At 32.4% G+C, this 20,716-nt stretch overlaps 1 protein-coding gene across 1 annotated transcript in view; it reads right to left on the minus strand.

The window, feature by feature from the left end:
- The window catches only part of LOC114331837 (adenylate cyclase type 3), a 682,543-nt gene that overhangs the window by 90,572 nt on the left and 571,255 nt on the right, over window positions 1–20,716 (minus strand). The window contains exons 8-9 of the mRNA XM_028281519.2: window positions 18,063–18,201; window positions 11,264–11,371 (exon numbers count right to left, since the gene is read on the minus strand). Coding sequence (XP_028137320.1) covers window positions 11,264–11,371; window positions 18,063–18,201 — 247 coding nt within the window. The remainder of the gene's footprint in view (window positions 1–11,263; window positions 11,372–18,062; window positions 18,202–20,716) is intronic.

Below are 20,716 nucleotides of genomic sequence, written 5' to 3' on the forward strand. Positions count from 1 at the left end.
CACGTCCTTTTCATAGTTATTTTCAGATATTATGATCGCTCCCAAGTACTTAAATTCTTTGACGACTTCAAAATTGTACTCATAAATTGTTACGTTTTGTCTAACCCTTGGCCTTGGGTTCTTCGGAACCACCATGTACTTGGTCTTGTCCTCGTTGACCTTAAGACCAACTTCCTTGGCTCCGTTCTCGAATAGGGTGAAAACTTCTTTTGCATCTCTGGTGGATTGTGCAATTGTGTCCACGTCATCCGCAAAGGCTAATAATATTTTTGATCCTTGGGCGGCAAATCCGTTTGTCAGTTGTGGCTGAGCTTTCCTTACTGCATGTTCCAGTGCGAAGTTAAACAGCAGGGGGGCGAGAGGATCTCCTTGTCTAAGTCCGGTGTCAATGAGGAATTCCTCCGACGTGTTGCTGCCAACTCTGATTCGTGCGGAAGCCTCCTCCGTGCTCACCTTTGCTAATCGTACCAGTTTTCCAGACAATATATTATAATAATAAAAACGATCGGTATTACGCTTGAAAAAATCCAAAAATACATACCAAAATCCATATCAAAAACCAAATTGAAGGTAATATAATCTCAAAGTTCAAAATCGGTATAGGTTAAAAAAATATATTTTCTCGGCTTCCCAAGGAGCAATTTTCTTCATTTTTTTATTCCAAGTGATTCGTGTAGAGCCACCTTATTAATGCACTAGTTTATAATGCTTTAGTTTTGTTATAATAAATTAATTAATTTATAGCATAATAAAACTACATAATTTTTCCAGTTATAGACTATTTTTAGAAAAACTAACAACACGTGTACCTTTTAACGTTCAAAATACAAATATTCTCATTTGAAAGCTGTATAATTATTTAAACAGTCTTTGTTTAAACAAATTAAAAAATTTTGTTACAATAAATAAATTAATTTCTTATCACAATTCTAAGGCATCTTTGGCATTTTTGGCATTTAGTAGTGTACCTTAGTTAGGTGGCTCTACTGGAGTTCCTTGGGTATAAAAAAATTAAAAAATTTGCTCCATGGGAAACCGAGAAAATACATTTTTTAACCTATACCGTAAAATGGAGTGTAGTTGACCGCTGGGGTGAATTTGACTGAAAAGTTCGAAAATGTTTCCAACATGCGTATTTTTTTGGTTATTAATATTAGTAAATTTTATACTAATTTTATTCATTGTAAATGTATTTTGAAAATATATTATGTAAAAATTAAGAGCTATTTTCTTGTATATACTAAAAACGCGGCCTCGAAATTATTAACTTAATTTGTAAGAAAATGAATGTTCTTAAACTTTGTTATAAAAATCATGACACTAAAAATATTATTGGCAACTGTTGGTAATATTTCAACGAATCATTAACTGTAGATAAAAATAACAGTTACTAATTTTGAATGAGTTTTTAAGTTTCGTTACAATCTTCAAATTTGTCAACTTATGCACTTTTCGCTTAATTTTGGGGCGCAGTTGACCGCCAGGGTGAAGATGTCCATCAGGTCAAAACTTGCAGGATCTTGCATCGTATCTACATTGACTCGACGCTGCTTTATTGTTTCGTTGTTAGTTTAGTTTGAAAAGCGGACAGGAGCTGACGCGTAAAATATTTTTAAATATAATTACGTTCTTATCGACAATAAATTTGAAAAATGCCGAGGGTTTATAAGCGTAAGGATGGTGCAAAAATTCTTAAACAATACAGTGCGGAAACGCTGGAAAAGTGTTTTCTAAAAGTGTTTTTCCATCTAAAACAGAAGTTTTAGATGGAAAAATAAGTGCTAATGCAGCATCGAAAAAATACAAAATTTCAAAGTGTACGTTAATGAACAGAATACATGGGCGATGCATTAAACAACATGGTGGTCAAACTGTTTTTACCAAAGTTGAAGAAGATGATTTTGTGGATGGAGTGATTACTTCTGCGAATTGGGGATTCCCGTTAAATACATTGGATCTTCGTTTAACTGCAAAAGCCTACCTAGGCCGTCTTGGTAAAATCTCGCTCTTTAAAAATAATTTCCTTGGGTACAATTGGGCTAAGGGGTTTTTAGAGAGACATAAACAAACTTTAAGTGAACGCTTAAGCAACAATATAAAAAGAGTTCGTGCTGCCGTCGATGCTGAAACATTAACAATTTTTTTTAATGAATTAAGTAAAACACTTGAAGGTGTCGATCTCGCTGCAATATTTAATTACGACGAAAATAATTTAAGTGATGATCCGGGAAAAAATAAACTAATTTATCAAAGAGGTGTCAAATATCCAGACAATATAATAAACTATACTAAAAGTGCTGTGACAATTATGTTATGTGTTTCGGCAACGGGAGATATATTACCGCCTTATGTAGTTTATAAGGCTACAAATTTGTAGGATTCTTGGCACCAAGGAGGTCCTAGGGGCACCCCATGTTGTGAAAAGAAATGCTGCAGTAAAGGTACGCGCTATAATAGATCTAATCATGGATGGTTTGATGCAATTTGTTTTACCGTTTGGTTTAAGACTATATTTTTGCCTCATGCTCGTTTGATTGAAGGAAAGAAGGTCTTAATAGGAGACAATCTTTCGAGTCATTTTACAAAAGAAGTGCTCAATATTTGTAAAGATAATAATATTGCTTTCATTTGTCTTCCACCAAATGCAACGCAATTTTTGCCAACCCCTCGACGTTAGCTTCTTTGGACCAATGAAGAATTATTGGAAACAATTACTACACGAGTGGAAGAAAGCCAATCCAAACTCATCGTCTGTTGAGAAAAGTTTGTTTCCAAGATTACTAAAAAAAATTTTGAGAAAATGGCGCCGTCTGCTGCAGTTAACGCTAGAAAGGGATTTTATACGTGTGTTGTCCTTTGTCTAAAGATAAACTTTTAGTAAATATCCTAGTGAGAAGCAAACCACTCATCGCAACAGTGCTGATGTCTGAGAGGTACTATTAGATTATTTAAAAGAACAGAAAATTCCCAAAAAACGTGAGCCTACAATAAAACGAAAGAAACTGAATGTTATACCAGGAAGATCAGTTGCGTATGTGGACAGTCCAGAAAAAGACAGTGACGACGATAACATGCCTTCTACAAGCAAGGCACAAATGGCGAAGAAAAAAGTTTTTGAAAAAAGCGATTAAGCTAGTTCCGGAACCGAGAGCGTGACTTAAAATTTTGACCAAGATGACCATGAACTTACAGACATTCAAAGTAATGCTGAGGAAACAGAATACTTTCACATTAATAATATAGAAGCAAATTCATGGGTTGTAATAGAATATCAAACTAAGAAGAATATTGAACATTTTGTAGGACAAATTTCAGCGATTAAAGATGATGAAGCTAATGTTAAGTTACTAAAACTCTCAAAATTGGGAAAATTTATATGGCCTGATATTCTTGACGAAGACAATGTTCCTCTAAATAACATCAAAAAAGTATTAAATGCGCCAAAATTTGCCGAAGAGGCGAGCTGTGTATTGTTTTGGATTTGTCTGCATATAATTTTAAATACAGGGGAACCTCGATAAGTCGGATTAATCGGGACAGCGGCCGATCCGGGTTATCGAAAATCCGGGTTAGGCGGAGAATATGGTAAAAATTATTAAAATACGGTATACTCAGAGATAAACTCCATTATAAATGCCAAAACATGAAATCCATATGAACAGTACATCTAAATTACATACAGTTGTATAGAGTATTGTTTATTTCTTGGTAAAAAACTCAGTTGAAATGAAAAAATTTTTGTTTTGTCTGATGAAAATCTGTCCGGGTTAGCCGGACTTCCGAGTTATCGGGGGTCGACTTATCGGGGTTCCACTGTAATTAACTTTCTTTTTGTAATAAAAAGTTTTGATTAAAATGTTTATTGTAATTTAAAATCATTTTAGTTTGTTTATCTTTACCCCAGTTAACTAAAAGTCATTTTTATTAAGCAAAAACCATAGAGAGTCAACTTCACCCCGAATGGGGTTAAGTAGCAATTTATTTTTTTTAAGTTCGGTTTTTTTAAATACCCGATGTTTTTTTTGCTAAAATGAAAGTTAAGACTTATACACATATTATGCAAAAATACATAACTACATTTTATTTTATTATCTAGTAAATATTTTTAGTTGAAGTTGAAAAACGGTCAACTACACCCCAGTTTACGGTACCGATTTTGAACTTTGAGATTTCATTTTCTTCAACCTAGTTTTGGATGGGGATTTTGGTATTTTTGGTATTTTTCACGCGTTACACATTATGTTCTGAGTCTCTTGAAGATATGCAAATTTGTATGTAGAAAGAGGACTAAAATAAAAAGGTAATGGCTAGAAAATTACCATTCTATTAATTTATCGCAAATACCTGTCAAATTTGACGGGTTGTATCTCAGGAACCACTCATCGCAATTAAACTTTTTTTCCTTTAAAAGAAGCGTCCTTCGGCGTATTTTCCAATACCTTTCCCTTAATTTAATTTAATCTAATAGTTACCGAGATATTCTATTTGTTTATAAGCCAAAAAATTGTTTATGACTTTAAAACACCCCTGAGGCCGTTCAACTAGTCCAATAATTTCACTTCAGTAAAGTAGCTTAGATAGGTATAGCGCTATTTTATATAAAAATCATAGTTACTCTGGTCTATCATAATTATGACCGTTATTATTGCGAAAGTGAAGTTATTTTACAATTTAATTGTTGCTAAACTATTCGTTCAATTTCCGCCAGCTTCTGGAAATATATTCTATACAAAAAAGGCTTTTATGTCAGCAAGTTATTTAATTATTATTGAAAAATAACTACTTACCCAAATCTTTAGTTGAAAATAAGATATTTTGTTGGGAAAACCCAGATGTTCCGAGGAAATTTTCGTCGAAGATAATCAACAAAATATTACCTCTATGCAGAATTAAATTAGGGTGAATTTTTGCTTGAGTGTTTTTGATGTGAAGTTAAAATCTTCGGAGATACAGAGCAATGAATGAAAAAAACACAATTTCAGAGCGCTAATCTGTTTACAAAAAAATAGCACACTATGTGCGAACTTTTCATACCTATACAGGGTGTAACAAAAATACAGGTCATAAATTAAATCACATATTCTGGGACCAAAAATAGTTCGATTGAACCTAACTCACCTGATTACAAATGTGCACATAAAAAAAGTTACAGCCCTTTGAAATTACAAAATAAAAATCGATTTTTTCCAATATATCGAAAACTATTTGTGGTTTCTTGTTGAAAACGGACATGTGGCAGTCTTATGACAGGAGCATCTTAAAATAAAATTATAGTGAAATTTGTGTACCACGTACAAATTTTATGGGGGTTTTATTCCTATAAACCCCCCCAAACTTTTGTGTACGTTCCAATTAAATTATGATTGTGGCACCATTAGTTAACAACAATATTTCTAAAACTTTTTTACTTCTTAGTACTTTTTCGAAAAGCTAATTTTTATCGAGATATTTTGAATATTTGTCAAATCCACTAAATATTTGTATACTGTTACGTACGAGTATACAGACCTGGTAATAATATGAAAAATTTATAAATAATTACAGTTTGAGGTATATTTTGAACCATATTAGAAGAGAAGCCACATTTCGATAAAAGGTGCCGTATCGTAAAAATACTAAGAGGCGAAAAAGTTTTAAAAATACTCTCTTTAGCTAATGTTACCGCAATAATAGTTTAATTGGAACGTACACAAACATTTGGGGGGTTTAAAGGCACAAAACCCCCCTAATATTTTTGTGTAAACATATTAAAAAGAAACCGCATTTCGATTAAAACTGATTTATCGAAAAATTACTAAGAGGCAAAAAAGTTTTAAAAACATTGTGTTTATCTAATAGTACCACAAAAATAATTTAATTGGAACGTACATAAAAGTTTGGGGGGGGTTTAAGGGAACAAAACCCCCATAAAATTTTTATGGGGTGCACAAATTTCACTAAAATTTCTTTTTAAGATGTTCCTGCCATAAGAATGCTACATGTCCATTTTAATTAAAAATCTCCAATAGTTTTCGATATATCGAAAAAAATCGATTTTCATTTTGTAAATTCAAAGGGCTGTAGCTTTTTTTGTGTGCATATTTGTACTAAGGTAAGTTAAGTTCAATCGAACTATTTTTGGTCCCAAAATATGCGATTTAATTTATGACCTGTATTTTTGTTACACCCTGTATATTAGTATTAATATAATATAATCATACGATTCAATTCCAGCAAAAAAATTGCTGGTAAATAACTTTTCCTTGTTTTTTCATAATTTGCCAAAAGTAATAATATGCGATTGCTTGCCATTACTTTTATCAATTAAAAGTGTCTCTGAATTCCTACATGGCTTTCTAGTTTTTGAGACTTCAATAGCGATTAAATTCGTCCGCCACATTATAAAAATATCTACTTTAAAAATAGATAATAGTTCAATATTCCCCATACTGGGCGTTTATCACGTGATAAAGCCTATAGTCGCTCTTTTGCGATTATGAATCTATTTCAACCTGCAGATTTCGTAGCGAAAGTATTAATAAGGTCTTTAAAATTCAATTTATTGAAAATTTCATCATTAATGGAGCTTCGGAATACAGACAACGGAGAGCCTTAACAGAAAAAAGTTATGGCAACGGCAAAGGACATTTAATTGTGTAGCGTGGAACACACAGGGAACTATAGCATAGACAGAACACACAAGGACTTATAACAAAGACAGAAGACATCCTACAAGAAGTTGAAACGTATAAACTAGATTTTATTGCTCTCATCATCATCATGCAACCTCATCTGCCCACTGCTAGACATAGGTCTCTCCCATTTTTCGCCACTCTCCACTTTTCTGTGCGTCTTGTCGGTCCTGTTGCCATTTCTTGGATATTCGTTTAATATCGTCCATTCAGCGTGTTGTTGGTCGTCCTCTGCTGCGTTTGTCTTCTCTTTGGCGCCAGTCAATAAGTTTTCTGGTCCATTTTGAGTCTTTTAGTCTCGCTATGTGACCTGCCCAATTCCATTTCAGCTTGGATATACGTTCGACATCAGTGATACCTGTTTTTTTCCTTGGGTCTTGGTTCCTTATTTTGTCTTTTTTATCACGCCGAGAATCGATCTTTCCGTACCACTCGCATTTTTAGTGCTGTTGTTTTTGTGAGTGTGAGAGCTTATACTCCGTATGTCATAATAGGAAGAAGGTCTTCCGTTTCATAGCTATCGGGATATTGCCCTTAAAGATGTCTCTTAGTGAACCATACGCTGCCCAAGCAAGTGTTATTCGTCTTTGAAATTCACAAGTCTGATTATCCTTGCTGATTCTGATTTCATGACCAATTAAAAATACTAAATAAATATATGAATCAAAGTTTCGGTACCATAAGTGATCACAGGCAACACACATTGGTCAAATGTTTTACGTTTTAAAGAAATTGGTATATAGCTTTTAAAAATTTCTTTGAGTTTTCCATAAGCTGCCCTTGCTAGGTTTATTCTTCTTCGTAGTTCGCATGTTTGATTGTCCCTTATGATCGTTATTTCGTGTCCAAGGTATATGTATTTTTCCACTAGCTCTACTTCGTTGTCTCCAATATTGATATTTCCGCTAGGTACTAGGTTTGTCCTGAATTTTGTTTTGGAGATGTTTATTTTAAGACCTACACTGGCACACACTAACTGAAGTTCATGTAGCATTGTACATATCTCCTTGAGGTTGTCAGAAAACAAAACTATGTCGTCTGCGAATTTCAAATTTGTTAATCTTCTACATGAGACCTTAGTCTCATAACAAGAAGTAGAACAGAAAGGACTTTTTATAAATGAAGCAATTTTTCGTCAACCGACATCTTGATCTAACTCTATTATATCGCATGGTAAAATGCTACAAAGGCAGTATCCTACCACATGGTATGAAAGCCTGGTCGGTGAAAATTAGCTCATAACTACAACTTGAAAACTTTGAGATGTGGGTATTCATTCCATGGACTGACCATGTTAGAATTAAAGAAGCTTTAAAACGTATGAATAGAAATCGTCAAGTTGTAGAAGTTATTAGAAAACTGAAAACATCTTATCTTACGGTGGAAGGCACTTATGGAATAAAATTATTTCTGTGCTTGTTTTAAAAAATTGTAAAAAACGATGAGACCCTTCGATTTTTATACATAAAAATGTGCGCGTTCTAAACATAAATCTAAATGTACAGGGTGATTCACGTAAGCCTAGCATACTCTATAAGCTTTATTTTTAATGGAAAACCCTGTGTATTTTTATATTTTTAAACGCTGCTTAACATCCTGATTGAACGACAAACTATATAATATAGGTTGAATTATGAATAATACAGGGTGAAATTTTAAAATTATAAAGTGTGGAATCTACTTATGGAATAAAAATTTTTTGTCCTTATTTTAGAAAATTTTAAAAAACGGTAGGATATGTCAACTTTTAAATTCAAATGAGCGCTTTATAAACAATAATTTAAATATACAGTGTGATTAAATACCTACATCAATTTTCTAAACTAAGTATCCAATATATTGTGTTTTGTATTTAGTATCTTGACGAACTTTATAAATTAATATACCTTTATAAATTAAAATGCTTTATTTTGTTAAGCTCGGGTTGTAAAGGAGCTTTTAAAAATCTAAAAATATACAGGGTGTTTCATTGAAAATGCAGATGCTGGACTATGCTGTCCAGCATAGGTTGACGTGTTGACGTGTACAAGTATTTTCTAAAATAAGGACACAAACAATTTTAGTCCAAAGTGGTTTTCACAGTTTAAAGTTTCAAAATTTCACCCTGTAATATTCATAATATATACTATATAATATAGTTCGTTGGGATCAGCTTGTCAGGGAACTTTTAAAAATAAAAAATATACCGGGTGGTCCATTAAAAATAAAGGTTATGGATTATGCTAGCCTTGCTTGAATGCTATATTTAACTTTATAGTTCCGTTGGAACTTTACCAAGCTGGAGACGGGGGTTGAGAATTGCATAGTGTAGAATTCCTTCCCTTTTGTCTTCAATGCAGCATCCATCTGGCTTGCATATTGTAGAAGCATTGGACGTGTCACCAGGAAAATGGGCCAATAAGTTTTTCAATTAAAAATCTTTTAAAAATATTTTATTTTAAAAATATTTTTATTAGGTTGAAAAACTTAGTCTTTCATTTAGCAGATGCCGCTACGCACCTACTACCTTCACGTCAGTTGCAATGGGGGACTAATATGTCGAAATATTTTTACCTGGAGTAGAGAAAGCAGCCTATGTATTCTCTGAAGAGCCTCTAACAAGAGGTGAAATCGCAGATAAGAGTGCTGGCTGCACTCCCTAATCTAAGTAAAAATTAAGACGGTTTTGGCTTCGCATTGCAACTGAATAAAAAAAATATTAGAATGTATACATTTTTATTTTATAATTTAACTTTATGTTTAAAAAGTGCACATTTATCGATAAAAATCGACGAGTCTCAGTGTTTTTTATATTTTTTCAAAACAAGGACCAAAATAATTTTATTTCATAAGTGCCTTGCACACTGTGTATTCAGACAAGAGGTATTATAATATATGTCGTAAACTAATAATAGGCCTGGATCCCGCGTACCAAAAAAATTTATGAATGGCAAGTTGAAAATTTGTTAATAGCTTAACGGTGTCTAGTTGGACAAAATTTGATGCACGGGAACACTGGAACAGGGAAAGTTTTAATTGTGGAACGTTATTTTAATTATGGAACGTATCATCCTGACAAGTTTATGATTGTGAAAACAAGCAGGTTCTTTTTAAATTTTATTTAAGAACAATATTTATACATATAATATATGAAAAAATGTTTGTCCGGCAAATATGTTAACCGTTTTAATAAGTCCGACACGTAGAACATTTCAAATGACAGGAATTATGTTGGTGGTAAATAGCAGTCTGATTTTTGTATGAGAGTTTAATGAAAGGATAACAAATCAATTGGAACTTCCGTCCCACAAAATACATGGGACGTTTCCGTAGTCTGACGTTCGAAACCTGTAACCTGCTCCACAATTAAAACTTCCCCTATTCCAGTGCTCCCGTACATCAAAGTTTGTCCGACTAGAGACCGTTAAGCTAATAACAAATTTTCAGCTTGCCATTAATAAACTTTTTTGGTACGCGATATCCAGGCCTATATTAGAATGAAAAATTGAAGGAAAGCATATTCCTGGCAGATGACAAATCACTTGGCTGCAAAACAATAAGGATTGGACAGGACTAGACTTCCAAATCCTAATAATAAAAGCACAAGATAAAAATGAAAAGACATCGCCAACCTGTATTACAGTAGGCGAATTCTATAATTTTCGTTATTACCGCGAAAGCTAAGCTAAACGATAGCGAAGTTGATTTATATTCATATTCTATAAGGTTAGTTTTCGCTTTCGCTTCGTTATCATAGCGGCATACGATAATATACGAGTTTAAACGATCTATGAATAAATAATTACGGCAACATTGCAAATATATGTGCAGGAAGTAAAAAAAGAAGAAGTAAAGAAAGAAGAAGAGTAACTAGAGAGTTACATGGTTACATGACGTACCTATATAACCTTATAATCACAAGTTTGATTAAATTTTTATTATATTTTAATAAAAATGTTGCCGGTGCAATTTGTTCTATATGGAGAAGGAGAACTCGAGCGAAGAAACCATCTGCGATTAACGCCAGAGGAAAGCAGGTTCCTTCGAGATAGAAGTGACCCATTTGGTTTAACAGATATAAGGTTTATTGATATTTTTCGCTTAAGCAAAGAACTAGTTTGATTCCTTTTTGATGAGCTACAGGAACTTACGGAAGATTGGGAAGGTGGTGTAAGAGCATCACTAATTCATAATTCATTATCAACAAAACAAAGAACACAGAATTCTTGTGAAATCAACACAACGAACAACCTGCTTAGCGCCTGCGCTTGTTTACCACGTGAAAATGATCGACCAATCACTATCGAAAGCGAAACGAAACGCAAGTCAAAAGTTATCGCTTTCGCTTTGTAATCGGCTTCGTGATCTGCTTCTCCGATTCTTCCCGAATGAGCTTACAGAATAGCAAACCGTCGGATAACGAACGTAATTGTTTCGCGTTGATCTTATAGAATCGGTCCACAGACGGTACCTAAAGAAGATTCGTATTTGTTCTTGAAAATAGCATTGTTAACTTCATTACATGGCGCTTTTCCAGTTTTTCAATAAGCAGTTTAATGTGAAGGCTAGCTGTATCTTTTTTTATTCGTTTTCATTTGACATCATATACTTACATTAGCTTCTTCTTCTTTGGAATCTGAAGCAATTTCGGCTATTACACAACTGTCTTCTTCGGGAAGAATATTACCACCATTTTGTACTTCCTGTGTTTTCGGTTGAAACTAAAACAAATAGGTACGTAAATGATTCAAAATATTTCATATTACTACATTCCAGACAAGGAGAGTGAGGAATGTCTAAGATATTGACATATCTCGTAAAAAGGAAAAAATGCAATGGTATAATATACACTCACCGGCACAAAATTCCGCCACCCAAAATTTTTGATTAAATTTGATAATCTATAAATTTATTATTTGTACTCCGATTTTCAAGATTTTTGCATTAATTTGTAGGTACGTGTATTGATGTCGTTTTTTATTATTCCGGTAACAAATTTTTTTTGCTTAGATAGCACTATACGGGGGTGAATGGAAGGGTTGTATTTTCTCCTAACTTTATGTTTCATACTCCTTTTGTAATATCCTGGAGGTATTACTAAGGGTTTGCTTTTTGAATTATCCAAATGTCTCTTTTCCTGTAAGAGCTGTAAATAAAAACACTGCTTTGAAGGTTTTTTTAATTAAAAATATCAAACACACTAAAATTAAAAAAACAAAACAAAATTAGCAACAAGACAGAACAATTAAATATCGGGTATGTCCACCTCTTGCAGCAACGACTGCTCGCAAGCTGTTTGGCACCGAATAAAGATGTGTTATCCTTGCCTGGGGAATAGCCCGATATTCCTCTACCAGGGCCATAGCTGTACCAAATTTTCTGGAAGCCTAGGATGATAACGAATAGGTTTTTTTAATTCATCCCATAATTACTCAAGAGGATTGAGATCTGGGCTGCATGCGGGCCATTCAAATCATATCAATCCATCCTCTATTTTATGAGTCAATCAGTGTTTTATTTACCAAAAATGGTACAGCTCTTACAAAAAAAGAGATATTCGGATCATTCAAAAAACAAAATTTTTGGAAATACCTCTGGGATATTATGACAGAACTATGAAACAAAATCAGTTCTTCCATTTTTCCACACAATGTTTTAAAGTTAGAAGCAAATACAACGCTTCCATTTACCCCCGTATAATGTCAAGCAAGCAAATTTTTTCTGTTACTGGAATAATACCAAACGATACCAATATATGTACCTACAAACTGGTGTAATAATATTAAAAGTCGGAGTATAAATAATAAAGTTATAAATTGTCAAACTTAATCAAAAATTTTGGGTGGCGGAATTTTGTGCCGGTGAGTGTATAAGATAGAGGTCAAATAGTCAGAAATATGGGATAGTGTACATCGACGCTAGTTACTTGAAACAGGGTGAAAGATGTAAGTGGCGTCGGAACAATCCGAAAGGATCTCCTCGGCAAAAATGCCATAAGATATTATTATTATTATTATAGTCAGAAATATGGATTTACAGTTGCTCTCGATTTTATATGCCATTACTTTTTTTCCTATTTGCTAGATCTGTCAATATCGTATTACTAATTATGCTAGATATGTCCTTACTAATCATTCGCATAACCTTTTACTATTTATTTATTTACAATAAAATGAATATACAGTGTGGGTCAAAGAAAAGAGTCCACCTCGATATTTGGCAGTATTTATTAGATTTTAAGGAAATGGCGAAACGGGTAGATTTTTATTCCAACGGGTACACATTTTACGGTACATTCATTTGTCCTTTGTTAACCCCCTCCTTCCCACTTCCCCCGCCCCTTATTTTTAAATAGGGAATAGGGGTCGTGCGCTAGCTCATTTGAAAGGTTATTCAATTAACTATTCAGTAATATAAACATTAACATAATTGGAAAGAAATCCTTTGTAAAAGGTATAAAAATTTTTTATTAAAATTCCCTTAGAAGGGCTACATCACAACAAAACGTTTTCGATTTTTATAAAAAATCATCATCAGTGTTCGATAAACTGGATGCTAGCTGAGCCACAAAAGAAAAATATCTGGGTAAAAACCCTTTACATAAAATATAGATGCCTTAAAAGTGCATACTTCAATAAAAAGGCCTGTGATGGTCACATGGCAAACAGGATAATGCCCTAAGGTAAAGTATACAGGTTTACCAACACGTGGGATCCAAATTGAGTTGATCACATTTCAATGACTTAATGGCAACTAATTGCCAGTTAGTTGCCATTAAGTCATTGAAATGTGATCAACTCAATTTGGATCCCACGTGTTGGGAAACCTGTATACTTTACCTTAGGGCATTATCCTGTTTGCCATGTGACCATCACAGGCCTTTGTATTGAAGTATGCACTTTTAAGGCATCTATATTTTATGTAAAGGGTTTTTACCCAGATATTTTTCTTTTGTGGCTCAGCTAGCATCCAGTTTATCGAACACTGATGATGATTTTTTATAAAAATCGAAAACGTTTTGTTGTGATGTAGCCCTTTTAAGGGATTTTTAATAAAAAAAATTTATACCTTTTACAAAGGATTTCTTTCCAATTTTGTGATTGATGGTATACAGCCAACTACAGGAAAACTTTTTCTTTTCCTTGTGGATTAACATAACTATCTATACAGGTTGTCCAAGAAAAAATTTTTTAATTAAATTAATTGACGCAACAAGAAGAATGTATGTAATTTATTTAATTCAAAATACATGTAAAGAAAAACTATTGTTTATTTTTTATTTAATAGTTTTTCTTTAATATTTAATTATATTCTCATTTTGTTACGCCATTGTCAAAACATTAAGTTCTTCTTCTTATTTTTATGTTGACTTATGACTTGTGAGGTGTTTTGACAGTGACAATTAATTAATTTTGATGATTAAAATATTTGCCTTGATTGAAACATATACCTTTTACAAAATAAGGTTTTTATTTTTTTTTATTGAAATATTTGTTTGAATTTAAGCAACAAACAATGTTTATTAATCAAATTGGATTTATTTTTTCTGTTTTCTGTCAGTAGTAGAATGTATTTTGAGTTAAATAAATTACATACATTCTTCTTTTTGTGTCAATTAATTTAATTCAAAATATTTTTTCTTGCATACCCTGTATAAACAATTAAGTCAATGTTAATATTACTGAATAGAGAATTGAATAAGCTTTCAAATGAGCTGGCACACGACCCCTATTCCCTATTTAAAAATAAGGGGATGGGGAAGTGGAAGGAACGGGGTTGACAAATGACAGATGTATGTACCGTAAAAATGTGTAACCCTTAGATCAATAATCGACCTGTTTCTTCATTTCCTTAAATTCTGATAAATACTGCTAAATATCGAGGTGGACTGTTTTCTTTGGCCCACACTGTATACTAGTAATGAAATAAAGTGTTAGGTATATCAATTTAAATTAGTAATTTTTCCTGATTAGAGATTTCCAATTCTATTGGTTAGAAATTTTTTTATTCATCAGATTATATTTATTTATAGAAAGATATGAAAATATATTTTATGTTTTAAAATGAATTTATAGTCAAGTGATTAAAGATAAATATGAAGAGTAATGAAACAAAATTACTTTATAAATTTTCAATTAGTCCGCTTGAAAATGTTAATTGATTATTATTTAATTTATCAGGTTTTATTCATTTATATGTGTATACGAAGCCGTATTATTCTGTAACGTGTTTATCTGTTGAGGTTTTTTAACTGACATTCAGTTCATTTTTAATACATGTGGTTAAATAGATTTAAAATTTCAAAGCTCCATGATTTGCTTCACTTATGAACGAATCTGTTTAATCGTAAATACTTCAAATTTATTGCATGTTTGTACTAGATACTACCTCATGTTTGATTTTGTTTAAAAAATATTTCTGTTAGTCCAGAGAAATGTTAGTCTTTACGTAAAAATAAGCAACTTTTATTCGAGATATTTCTTCCAATTATGGAGAGATGGCCCTATATTCTAAAAAAAACGATTGTTAGAAATGGAAAATTAAATTAAAAATTGAAAGTCCCCACTCAAATGAAAAACTTTATTTAATTTTTTTTTTTTGGTTTTAGGACCTACTATTCACAACCCCATAACGCTCAAGTGACTGCACATTTAGCATACTTTGCTCTCCTACCATATGTAACTTCTACGTATATTACAAACAAGAATAAAAAACCGCTAAACGCCTTAAAAATGAGTGGCGCATACAATAATATTCCAGCTACAAAAGATCTGATATGAATATTACGTGGCGCGAAAATGTATTTTCATTTTGATGCAAAACAAAATTCTAGTTTTATTTTAAAAGATTTTTCCATAGTATTTGCTAAATTTTAAGTAAAACGCGCCACAAAAGAGTAACTTTGACACAGTTTGAATTTTGAAACTATTTTGTGGCGCGTTTACTTTAAATTTATCAAATATTATGGAAAAATCTTTTAAAATGAAACTAGAATTTTGTTTTGCATCAAAATGAAAATACATTTTCGCGCCACATAATATTCTTATCATCTCTTTTGTAGCTGGAATATTGTATGCGCCACTCATTTTTACGGCGTTTAGCGGTTTTTTATTCTGATTGTAGAAGACTCCAAGTCACACAACTAATTATTGTAAAACCAAAATGTTAATGCGAGGCCAGGAGTATGAATGCCATGATGGTGACTGTTAAAAAATGGCATAGATACAAAAATATAGTAAAACTAAAATAATAGTTTGGTCAATTTCATCAATGGAAATAAGTATTTTATGTTTCATTTAACTTTAATTTGTTTTTTATTTTTGAAGATATTCTTCTTTAGCGGCGAATCGATTGAGGGTAAAATTGTACATGAACAACGCGTCTGCGCACACTGACAGTATGTAGTTCTGACAGTATGTAGTTCATTGCTAATCTTTCAAGATAGGTATGTATGTATCTGTAACCGTGCAAATAAGTCATTAAAAGAATATATTAGTGGTTTTAGGAAATGTAATATTTATTATAATTCTTGTGTTTTTGGATTTGTGTTTCCCTGTAGTAAAATAATAAAATATGGAGGCATAACATTTTTACAGTTTGTCGCCGTGTTGTGTAATTATATCCGAAACTTACGTGTCAATTCAAGTGGCTCGATGGCGTAATTGGCAGAGCGGTGGGACAGAGAACTGAACCACACGGAAGGTCGAGGATTCTAATCCTGGACGATTCATACTTTTTTTATTTTTCGTTATTTTAATAAAAAATTTTTGAAAGTGGTAGATAAGAAAGTTAGTTTAATTTTTAAATAAAATACAAATAACCTGTTAAGTATATTTACTTCGTTTAAATTACCTATATAATAGAAGAATATCTTCTTACGTGCGTAAAAGGTACACACACATTCTTTTTTTATATATTGTTATATTTCTATTTGATGAAAATTAAATTTTGATAATTATAAAAAGGATTCAATTTAATATAAAATATTTTCAATTTTCTCAACCACGGGCATATAAATTTAGAACAACCTGTGTACAACAAATTGTTATATTTAATTTTAAGAAGTGATTAAACGAAACTCGGGACAATGCGCTTAGAATAAACAAAGTGAATGGCGCGTACCATTATCGTTGTTCGCGGAAGGTTCGATCATTAGCCTATGCTAAATAAGACTCAGTTGAAAGAGATAATAGGTCATTATCGTTGTTCGCGGAAGGTTCGATCATTAGCTTATGCTAAATAAGACTCAGTTGAAGTAGATAATAGGTCATTAAATTTTGTAAATAGTAGAAAATAATTTTAGAATGGGAATTAACTATTTTTTTTGGAAATCCATTAAGCATATTTAGAAAGATTAAAAATTGGTTTTGAGGAATACTGCGAATGAGAGTTGGTGGTGGAAGGTTGATTTGTGAATCTGGAAGGGATATTTAGAAGGTAGGTGAATGACTGAAAAGAGAGATCACAATGTTTTGGGCTGTCGAGAAGTGAAGTCCAGTAGTAGACGGTAGTGTACGGAGAGTGAGAAAGCCGGTGTAGTTCCGTGAGTGTGGAGTATCTATCGTGGAACGAGAGGTAGGCCAGGTTGAGAGTAAAAGAACCTCCTTGAGCCAAGAGTGTCCCGGTAGCTGATTGCAGTTTCGAAAAAGGTAGAATACAGCATCACGACAGAAGCAGGAACGAGAGCTATACGAGCTAGTTTTCAAAGGAGAACATTACTGAAAGCCAGGACGAGGTTTTGATCGCAGCCAAGGATAGCAGGAAACGGGTCTTGTGTGAAGACATTCTCAGTTCACCAGAAAAAGTTCAGTCTCATTTGTTTGGACATGAATGTATGGGTTTTTCGTATTAAATACCACATTATAAATTGAAGAACATAATCAATAATATCAGAAAAGCTTCATCAAATTTAAATAGAATTGTTGCTAATAAATCCTAATAGTTAAATGTTAATTAAAACTTTCAATTGGAAACCAAAAGGAAATAAGATTCCCATTTGTAAATGTTATGTTTAAGAATAATAAGATCTAGCACATATTAAGCAGTGATTGCCATTTAAATAAAATAAACAATATTTTGATTATAATTGTAACCCATATGTGTGTATTATTTTACTCTTTTCTTTCCTATCCCGATTAGGAACCATTGAGAAATACTGAGAAGCCACGTAAGTAAGTAATTAATTTTATAATTCGCCCTGAGATTGAAAACATATTGATATGTGATCTGGTTAATTAATTAAATTATTATTAATGCATTGATTAAATTAAATGACAAATAAGAATATTATCTCATATCAATAATCAAGATCACAACAATATATTATTATTGTAGGTTATTGCTGGTGTAATATCAGCCCAAGCTAACTTATTGATTTATTTATAATTATAATAACTTCGGTTTTTCACTTACTGGAATGAGCACTTTAACGATGAAGTACGTTTTTAATCCTGCTGTCCTTAATGATTCATCTCTTTTCTCTCCATAGCCCGGCTCCACTTCAAACTCCCCATTTAGGAAGGATAACGTGGCGTCGGATATGTGCACTCTCCTGAAATATTTAAAGCCTTGTGAGCCTGAGTGCAAACTTGAAAGGGAAAAGGGATCATGAATGTTGAATTTTTTAAAATATTTGCAGAATTTTGATTAAAATAAGACTGATAAATATATATTTAACAGGTAAAAACTGTAATATTATAATTTTATAATTGTTTATTTAACCCATTAGTGCCCAAATTATTTTTTCGAAGTTTTTAATGTGATGCTAATATTTTTTTGGAAGCACCTTTATTCGCAAGCACAAAAATAAATGAATTTACGCATTCGGATTTATAAATCACTCAGTATATGATGTTACATAATAATATATGTAACGCTAGGAACTAACAACGGGTGCAAAAAATACAAATTATAATGGTAAACAGTTCTATTTATTTAAAAACTGAAAATAAAGAAAATATATAAAAAAAAAGAAAATAAATAAAAGGGATTTAAAAATTTTACCAGACATATATTTAAAATCAATACAGAGACCTATGTTACATTTTCTACACATCGTCTGGTTGAACTTTTGCAAAATCTTCTATTTCTTTTGTTGTTTGGAATTTTATACACTAGGTGTTCCCTCCTATCATTTCATTTTCCTCTGGCGAGAGTCCTGGGTCGGGTAGGCTCTTGAAAGAAGCATATTGGTTTATTTTCTGTACCAGGAATAATATGATTTCATCATCTATGAACATTTTAAATATATCAACAACTGATTTGTTTTCAAACGGTGAATAATCTAACTCAGGAAATTGTTTCTAGTTATATGTGAAATCCCCCGATTCCCAATCCCGGGGTGCAGAAACTTTTGGATATGCCATATGAGCAGGTGTAATATCGATATCATTTGTCAAAGAAATGTTATATACTATCGATTCTGACTGTTGAATAAGAATATCTTCTCCTAGTATAATTCCATCAGTAGTTCTAACTTCTGCATCGGCAAGTGGCTGACGTGTGCTTAAAATTTTCCAAATATTCGCCCTCATCGTCATTTCTGGAATCCTCATCCATCAGAGTAGCCGGATCCGGTGGCGCTGCGTTGTATAAACTTCCTCTATGAAGTCATTTATCGTCGTATGCTCCAAAGGCTCTATCAATAGCTTCTTGAACAGTCAAGTCTCTTTGAAGAACTGCAGCAAGGCCTGTGATATAAAACAACTTAGTAGACACATACTGCATTTTTAAATTTCCTTAAGTTCTATAAACACACTGTATACTAATACTTCGAAAAAATGTTACTAAAAATACCATACAATGAAAACAAAACATGATTTATTGCTACAGAATAACTGGAGAATATGCTTATATTACATCCCAACGTTACAAATATGCGGTGTCGGACAGTTGGTGGAGAACACTACGTCGACGGAAAATTAGTCGACATTTGGTCGACAAACAGTTGGTCGAATACACAATTTATCGAATGTACAATTCGTCGACGAACATTTGCTCGAATGGATTTTTCGTCGACAAAGACCCAAAGGGAATAATGGTGATAAATGAATGATTGTTGATTTTTGATCTTTGATCAAATTTGACATGTCTGGAAATGCTCCGTTCGCAAGTGCGCCGACACCAAAAAGAAGAACGGTACAACATCACTAATTAAAATATCGGTTTATATTTGCTGCCTACTCTCCCACTGAAGCCAATTGTTTTATTAAATTTAAAAATAATAAGGATTTAGAAAAAAATTAACAAAACCCCCCCAAAAAAAATAAATTCAGATATGTATAATATAATATTCCAGTTAACAAAATAAAAACCAATAATCCTTCGTTTGTCACCATTAATCAGTCACCATTAATCAGTTAGTCACCTAAAGATAAATAACAGTTTGTCGACGAAAAACCAATTCGAACAAATGTTCGTCGACGAATTGTACATTCGATGAATTGTGGATTCGACCAACTGTTTGTCGACCAAATGTTGTAGACTAATTTTCTGTCGACGAAGTGTTCTCGACCAACTTTCCTAGACCCACAAATATGTAACAGTCAATTTCCTAACCTAACAACTTTTTTTTTTGAAAAATATCCAATTTTTTACACCAAAAATATTTATTTATATTGTCTTACACTATTTGTTTTCTAATATTAAATTTTTTATACAAAATAACATTTATATACTTATATTCTTAATCAACGTAATCCATTTTTTGAAGCTCTATTTTGTTTTTGTTATACTTTATCAACGCACAGATTCAAAACAAAGTTCTAAAAAAATCGCGCATTTAAAACAATGTAAACAAGATCACCTTCTGACAAGAACTAACCTGTTTTTAACTGAAAATTTGCGACGTATGGAATAGAGGATCTATTTAGACAGGACCACTTTGCTGTTACATAATTGTAACGCTAGAAACTAATTGGTTAATCAATAATATGGTGACGTATATTTCTTCTGACGAATATAACATCAAATTAATCTCAGAAGATAAAGAGTGTACCACATTACAATTCTTTATTATGCTATGATCCATCATGCAATAAAGTTATAATCCTGCTTGGATCATTAGA

Source organism: Diabrotica virgifera, chromosome 4 (assembly GCF_917563875.1).
Source record: "Diabrotica virgifera virgifera chromosome 4, PGI_DIABVI_V3a".
Classification (NCBI taxonomy): Eukaryota; Metazoa; Arthropoda; class Insecta; order Coleoptera; family Chrysomelidae; genus Diabrotica; species Diabrotica virgifera.